We start from the raw sequence: 7997 nt of genomic DNA, 5'->3' as shown, positions 1-7997 counted from the left end.
TCTGAATCGACTTTTTTTTTTTTTTTTTTTTTTTAACTTTTACTTGAGGAAAAAAAATGTCAGCAGAGATTAGTGCTTTCAGATTTAACTCATTTCTAGGCCTCTCTCTTTAACAACAGGAGTGCTTTTTCATGGGGATTATTTCCCAACAAATGCCAACAGGTATATAAGTGCATGGGGAGAAGAAATCCAGATCTGGGCTTCCTTCCCCAAGAAATGGCTAAGAAAACGAAACTGCTTTCAGATAGGGTTACTGAAGGCCATGCTAGAGTCAGGCGGCTTTAAGGCCCCTTGCCTCTTCATAGGCTTAAGTATGCCGATGATGGCTGTGCCTTCTATGAGATCTGTGTGACTCACTGTGGTGCCGGCTAGGGTAAGGGGAAGACTCCCTGGTTTCATGGTGGGAATAGACTCTGCGAATGGGGCCGGGTCTATGCTCACGATCAGTTGAGTTGGTTTCCCTGGAGTATCCATGTCTGCGCCTCGGGGAATCTCTGTAGGACGGCTGCTGGTGGGATGACGGAGAGGAGGGAATACGATCCTCTCTGCGGCTGGACAGGCTTCGAGAGCGGGAAGAAGATCTCTGAGGGCTGTGGTGATGGTGGTACCTGGGAGCGGGAGAATGCCTGGCCCCAGGAGGTTCACGCTGCTCACGGTGGCCGTGGTCTCGAGGATGCCTTCGGTCTGGCCGGTCTGGCTGTCTTTCTACAGGACCATCTCTGATCCACCTTCCCACGGGGTTGTGGGCTGGGAGGATCACACCCCAGGCGTCTGCCACATGTGTCAGCAGCAGCTGCGAGAGGTAGCGGTGCGCTCGCTCATCCCAGTGCACGCCATCGCTCAGCCGATGCTGCCTGGCATGGCGGCGGAAGTGGAAGTGGAGATCCAGCACATCGAAGCCACGCCTTGCGGCCTCCCTGGAGCTGTAAAAGTTGGCCTCCATCACATCTTCACGCAGGCGTGAGGGGCACCCGGAGGAGGCACCGGGCAGGATGAAGCCCCCGGACACGACTTCGGCCACAGGCATGGTGGTACTCCATACCATGAGGCAGTTGGTGGGCAGCACCTGATCCAGGCGTTGGAAGAGCCGCTCCAGGTCCTCTCGGTAGTTCCTGAGGAAATTGCTTCTGTACCTGGACAGGTCCCAGAGGCACGAGTTCATGATCACCAAGTCGGGGGCATACTCGCCCCATCGCAGCTGCTGCAGGATGTCCTCAACATAGGGCGAGTAGGCACGCGTAAGGAAATAGAAGCGCACCAAGTGGCTCCCGGAGCAGAACTGGCGCACCTCGCGGTAGTGGGCGCCATTGTGCATGCGTCCCCACCTGCCGCCCTCCAACAGTACGTCGCGTTCGAAGCTCAGCTCGCCCTTGCTCTTCAGCTGACTGGAGGACAGCAGGCAGTCCTTCTGGAGCAGGAGCACCAAGTCTTTGTAGACGGCTCTCTGGATCGAGTCCCCCAGGACGACGACGAACTTGTTGTGCAACAGCTGCTGGACTTCGTGAGCTCGGAGATGGGGCATGATGGCTTCCTTCTGGGGAGGTTTGGAGGGAAGTCCCGCGGGAAGGGGAAGCGGAGAACCTCACCGAGAGGAGCTGGCTGCAGCCTTTGGAGCTGGGAGGCGACTGGACAGCGAGCTTCTGTGGTCAAAAGCCGCCTCATCCGGTTTGCCTCAGCCCCCACGGCGTGACCTCTGAACCTTGCAAAAAAAAGCGATTGCGTGAGTTGAGGCTCCACCTGGCGGAGGAGAGTGGAGCGACCCAGCAGGAAGCTGGTGGTGGCCTCCAGCCTGGGGGAAGCAGATGCTGTCCTCGGGGGCGCGGGGCGCAGTCAGCCTCCGCCAGGTTCTCTGCCAGGCCAAGGTCTTCCTTGCTACCAATCTTTCACTAATATCCACAGGTCCATTTGGATTGCCTCCAGGCTTTCCTTTCCTTCTGTTTTCTTTACCGCAATCCTCATTCTTGCTGAGGATTTTTTTTTTTTTTTTNTTTACGATTCCATTGGCGGGAAAGCAGATAATGCCTTTCTGGAGAGTAGAACCCAACTTGGCAGTACTGTCAAGATGGCAGTCCAAGCCATGATTGGCAGAACATACGGTGCATCGTAAGAAATGATATAGCGAGTCCCCATGAACATTTTACCAGCTTTTTCTCGTAAACATGAAATCTTTAGTTTTGTACCAAGGCGTACTGGCGGTATCCTCACCTCACGGTAACAAATAATGATTGTGCTTCCATCCGACTTCTTGTCTCCTTTACTGCCCCATTCCTTAAATCTCAGGAATGACTTAAGCTAATCTCCATTTACACAATTTGCCACTTCAGAAATTTTATGTAAGTGGAATTTTACAGTATGTGACCTTGGGAAATTGCTCTCCGCCCACCCCACCCCCCGGCATAGTCCTCAGGATTTGTCAACTTCATAAAGAAGTCCCCTCCCTGGAAAGGGGAATGCCAGTGCTTTGTTTTGTTTCTCACTGATCCCCAAAGTCATCCATTAAGCGGGTGATTAGGTTATTTGATGGTTTTGGTTGTTACAAATGGCACTGTTGAATGCTTCTGTGTAAGTTTTGTGTAGTTCTGAATTTTTTTCTTAATTTGAAATAAGCCTAATATTGGCGCTGTTAGGTTGTAGGGTGTTTGCACAGCTAATGCCTTAAGAGATTCCTTGCTTATCTGGTGTGGCTCATGCATGTAGACCCAACATTCAGGGGGAAGAGACAAGGGGATAGTGAATTTGGGGCCAGCCTGGGCTATTTAGCATACAGTGAAACTTAGCATCAGAAGAGAAAGGAAAATAAACATCTCAAATCCTTTTCTGGAGTGGATCAAACTCATTCTCATTGACTTATTGAATAACGGTTTTAATGTCTTCCTGGTTTGTTATTTGCATAGCCAAATATTTCATATATTTACTCAAACAGTTCTGAGGAGAGAGAGAGAGAGAGAGAGAGAGAGAGAGAGAGAGAGAGAGAGAGAGAGAAAGAGAGAGAAAGAGAGACTATCCTATGTGGTGCTCTCCTGGTGCTCTTAAGCACCATGGAATTTGCTTTAAAATTCCAGGCTCCGGGTTATCTTAGGCCTTTTAACTGGTGTTTGGGAAAGCAGTGGGATGGTGATTCGTTTGGGAGCCAGGAGAAACCAGACTTAAAGCATAAACCTGATATGTGCATAACCATTAGGTTTGGTTTTGAAGTCAAAAGTCAAAACTCCAAAATCAGTTGTTTTCTCCTTGGTCATGAAGGATGGAAGTAAAAGTGTGGGGAAAAAAAAAAAATGTCCCCTGATGGTTTTGCATAGTGTGCCTACTGCTTTTGGCAGATGCCACCTCTGAGGCTTTTTCCTGGATTTCCTCACACATTCTGAGACTATTTTGAGCTATACTTATCATACTCTGGTTTCTCTGTGATTCAATCATCCTTTCTCTTCTAAGGTTTTCTCAAAACTCACCAAAGTAGCCGTATAAATTTTAGCACTACAGTTTTCCTTTTTAAAAAATCTGTCTCTGATATTAGTGTAAGCAGGAACAATACATTATATTAATGCCTAACTTTGTGAATTTGTGAGTAGAAAGTTAAAACAATATCCTTTTGACATTTTTGTATAATGTGGAAAACTGTTTCTTATTCTAATAATCTTTTAAAATGATCCTCCAGATAGCTCTTTCCACTTTGGGTAAGCACACACATTTAAGCATAAAAATTAAGTATAATTTGGATTTATACTTCAATTGTTTTTTTTCCTTCCTCTTAGCTTTGAAGAGACTACTATAACAATGCTTACTTTTTTTTCCCCTCAAAAGCAGATTTGGTCGCATGTTAGTATCAATGTATTTTGAATCCCATGCCATGAAATGTGAATTTCAAATTAAATATAAACATTCAATTTTAGACCATAAAAAACAGAACCACAACAACACATTATTAAAAAGTTTTGGCTTGGGAGAAGGAATTGTACAGATACAAGGTATGTGGCCATACCCATGGATAGTTCTAAGCCAAGAGTGTTAGATTTTTAGCTGATTCAGATTTCAAATTTTCCTGTAATAGTTTCACTGTTAACCTCTTCTGAGTTTAGGAAATCATTCTGGTTGTTGGAGTTAAGAGTTGACTGTGTAGATGGTAAGAACGGTGTGAAAGAAAGATAAGGACCCTAAGAAGGTACACAGCGGATATAGCTTCGGTTACTGGAGGTGTGTGCTCGTTAGCTAGAGAGGCCTCTGCTGGCCTTCCCATCCGTGCTCTTCCCCTCTTGCCAGCAGTTTCTGTACCCTGCTTTGTTTTTCTTTGCAACCCTCACTGACACAGTACGTTTTATTATTTTATTATTATATTATCATTTTCTTATTCTATCAGATTTAAACCCTATGAGAAAAAGACTTGTTTCCATTTATTCATTTCCTCAGCTTTTGAAATGATGTTGACTATGTAGCCAATAAGTCAATAAATGCTTGGGTGATGAAACAGTAACCCGTGGAAATTCATTATTGGAGGAGATCTTTAAAAGCTGCTCAAATACCCATCTATTGCTTGTATTGCCTAAGAAATCTTTCTGCTATATCAGCATCCAGTCTGTGTTATTATTATTATTATTATTATTATTATTATTATTATTATTATTATTATTATTTCTCACAGTAAGAAATTTATTTTTTTATTTATTTACATTTCAAGTGTTTTACCCTACCCTTACCCCGTTTCCCTGCCTCCCAGAAACCCCCATTCCATCCCCCATACCCCTGCTTCTATGAGGGTGTTCCTCCACTCATCCACTCATTCTCCCCTCCCCGCCCTCAGTTCCCCTACACTGGGGCATCTGTTGAACCTTCATAGGCCCAAGGGCCTCTCCTCCCATTGATGCATGACAAGGCCATCCTCGGCTACATATGTAGCTGGAGCCATGTGTATTCCTTGGTACCATGGGAGCTCTGGGGGGTTCTAGTTGGTTGGTATTGTTGTTCTTCCTATAGGGTTGCAACCCCCTTTAACTCCTTTAGTCCTTTCTCTAACTTCTCCATTTGGGACCCTGCACTAAGTGCAATGGCTGGCTGTGAGCATCCAACTCTGTATTTGTAAAGCTCTGGCAGGGCCTCTCAGGAGACAGCTATATCAGGCTCCTGTCAGTAAGCATTTCTTAGCTTCCACAGGAGCCTTCAGGTTTCCAGTCTATGTTCTTATACTCATCCATGTGTCAGTACTGGGACGTGCTTCCCCTGAGTCTGTTCTGTCCTAGGAAACAGGAGCATCAACTGAGCCTGCCTGTACTCCTAGAATGTGTACTTATGATACTGTCTTAAAGACAAAAGAAAGGAAGGAAAGAAGGGAGAAACAGGAGATGGAAAGAAGGAAAGGAAGAAAGGGATAAAAAGGAAAGGAAATTGGACTGTTAAAAGTCTCTTAATTTTTTAATACCCTGTTTTATATCTTAAGATATTAGAGGACCATCATCATTTTTCTCTGATGTGGCTAACTGTAATGTTATTTAGATGGTACTGGTCTCTTTGTGTCTTCTTTATATTAGCCTTAAAAATGTCTTCAGTTATTTATAATACCAAGGCATAGACATGATTGTGTGTTAGCACATGGCTACATATTCCATGAGCACAATGGTAGCTAATTGAGAAGCATGTCACCATGCTAGAGCAAGAACTACTCTGTGTGGGAATCATGTGAATGCTTGTGAGATCATGCCCCTCTTCTCTCCCAAAAGGACTGAGTTCTTTTTAAAAATAACATTTGTATTGATTATTTGGGAATTTCACATCATGAACCCTGAACATGCTTACTTTTCAGTCCTTCCAGGTCCAGCCTCCAACCCTTGGCATCTCCCCCTTCAAAAGAAGATATATTAAAAAAAAAAAAAGTCCAATTAGACACTGGAGCATTATAATGTCACGCTTCCAGGGACCTGCCCCTAAAGGAAAACCAGAGCCCTCCCTACCCACACCCCTGTCAGAAGCCATCACTTGTAGAGAGCATCCCTTCATTATCCTTATCAAAAGTTTGAAGAGTTCTCTTCAGTGGCTTTCTGTTTAGGTTGTTAGGGTTTTAAGGGATTGACGTGAGGGAAGGTGTTGTCACAGAAGCCTTCTATGTCCCTTTTCTCAACTGTGAGCATGCAGTCATCAATACTGTGTCAAAAGTAGCTGCCTTGTCCTCTACAGTCAGTGGGAGCATAGATCCTGGACTTACACATGGTATGGACCACAGACATCCACATTGTCTCTCATACCAGCCCATGTCATAATCTCCAGTGGCACTATAGACCATGGATATGAACACAGCCCTCTCCTGCTACAGGGTGTGTGGGCACCGTCACAGCCCTTGGCTTCAGCACAGGCCAAGGGCATCAGTAAGGTCTCAGGCACAGACTATGGATATCCACATGGTCTGAGTTCTGAGTGGTAACTCAGACCAGTGACATCAACAGGGCTCCTGTTGGAAATCCACAGAAACCCTGGGCTTTAACATGATCTAGGGCAGAGAACTACAGATACCGAAGTGGCCTCCAGGGGCAATATGTACCATAGAGGTCTTTAGAGGAGGTCCAGTCCAGAAATGGTCCTTCATCTTGGACATCCTGTTGTTGCTCAGAACCAGGGCAATGGTGCAGCTGGGCATCGTGTTCTGAGGCAGAGTCAGAGTCTGAGCTCCAGAGTGCTCCACGCCATTCAGTTAGCGCTACTCTGCAAGGACACGTTCCCTTATCCACCCCAGGCTTCCTTCACACCTATCATTGTCCACCGTGTCTCTGGTTCTGCCTCTTTCTCACCTTTCCACCGAATATTCATTTGTTGTGGTGGCGTTCAAATCTGCAACACGAGTTATTGACCAATAACGTTTCTAATTTCCGAAGCACCATAGATACTGAACCGCTGTCAAAACTTGTCTCAAATATCAGAGTCAGGGTGATATGGCAGCTAGGCAGGTCATCCAGGGACAGGTTGGGTAGCTCCTGGCTGCTACATACCTCCTGTACTCCATGATATCTGCCACCCCGAGGCTCACCAGGCTTGACCTTTTTGCTGATAGTCAGCGGGCAGCACTGCTGCCATGCGCTTTCCAACGCCCAGTAGGACAAGCATCATGGGCGGAAGCTACAGTGCATCCATGCTAGTAGGTACTGGTTCGTGAGTCTTGGATCACTCCTATTCGGTTATGGCGTATTTCCTCCGGAGCTCCAGGCCACGGCACACTATCATGTCCTCAATGCTGGCCACTGTATGTATGGCTTGGCTCAGTGGGCACAACTGGGCTGAACTGACGCCTTGTAACCCTTGCCCCCAGCAGGCCAAACAGCGCGGGCTGCAGCTACTAGGGCTCTGTAGGTACAGGTGAGGCTAGTGCCAGCCTTATTGAGCGATGGCATGTTATTGTAGGAACTCCAGAGACATCTCCCTGTCCTCTTGCTGGCTACCAGGCACGACTGCTGTACCTATAGGCTGTAGGTAGCATTGCAGCCCTGGGTTTTCTGTCTCCCCGTGGGCAAGCAGCACAGGCCCAGGACTGAGTTTTTTGTCTCAGGTTCTCCGTCCTCTACATTTGGGGATGAGGATGAGTAGGGAAGCAAGCTTCATCCAGTTCACTTATTGTATGTCTCTTCTTATTTTGCTTATCGATAGAACAGTTAGAGCAAAACCTTCATTTTCAAGTTGTCATATTTATTACTTACTAAAGCCAGGCCAGAACATGGCAGGGGTGGGGGGTGGGGGTGGGGTTCTACTTAAAATTGTCTTCACTATGTCTATTTACTTTTCTCAGAATGTGTCACAAGACACCTGTGCCATTCAAAAGCAAATCCAGTTTTCCAGGTGTGGTGTGATCAACACAATTCGGGATTTGGATTATCACCTCTTTTGTTAAATTAATGCTGCTGAAAATCTAATCTGCTTTTTTTGGGTAATCCCTTGCTCTCATGACTCATCTCAAGCCTTTCCCTTCCACCATTCTTGTCTGAGTCATCATAATACATGATAAATATTAACTTCTTTATCTTCAG

General features: G+C 46.0%; 1 protein-coding gene across 1 annotated transcript; it reads right to left on the bottom strand.

Annotated features, from left to right (window-relative positions):
- Window positions 1–307: 307 nt before the first annotated feature.
- Window positions 308–1522, bottom strand: LOC110321937 (PC-esterase domain-containing protein 1B-like). Its single transcript, XM_021198534.1, has one exon. The coding sequence runs from the start codon at window positions 1520–1522 to the stop codon at window positions 308–310; it is 1215 nt and encodes a 404-aa protein (XP_021054193.1).
- Between the last annotated feature and the right edge of the window lie 6475 nt (window positions 1523–7997).

Source organism: Mus pahari, chromosome 5 (genome assembly GCF_900095145.1).
Source record: "Mus pahari chromosome 5, PAHARI_EIJ_v1.1, whole genome shotgun sequence".
Taxonomy (NCBI): domain Eukaryota; kingdom Metazoa; phylum Chordata; class Mammalia; order Rodentia; family Muridae; genus Mus; species Mus pahari.
The sequence above is the reverse complement of the archived record's forward strand: the minus strand, read 5'-3'. Positions and strand labels throughout refer to the sequence as shown.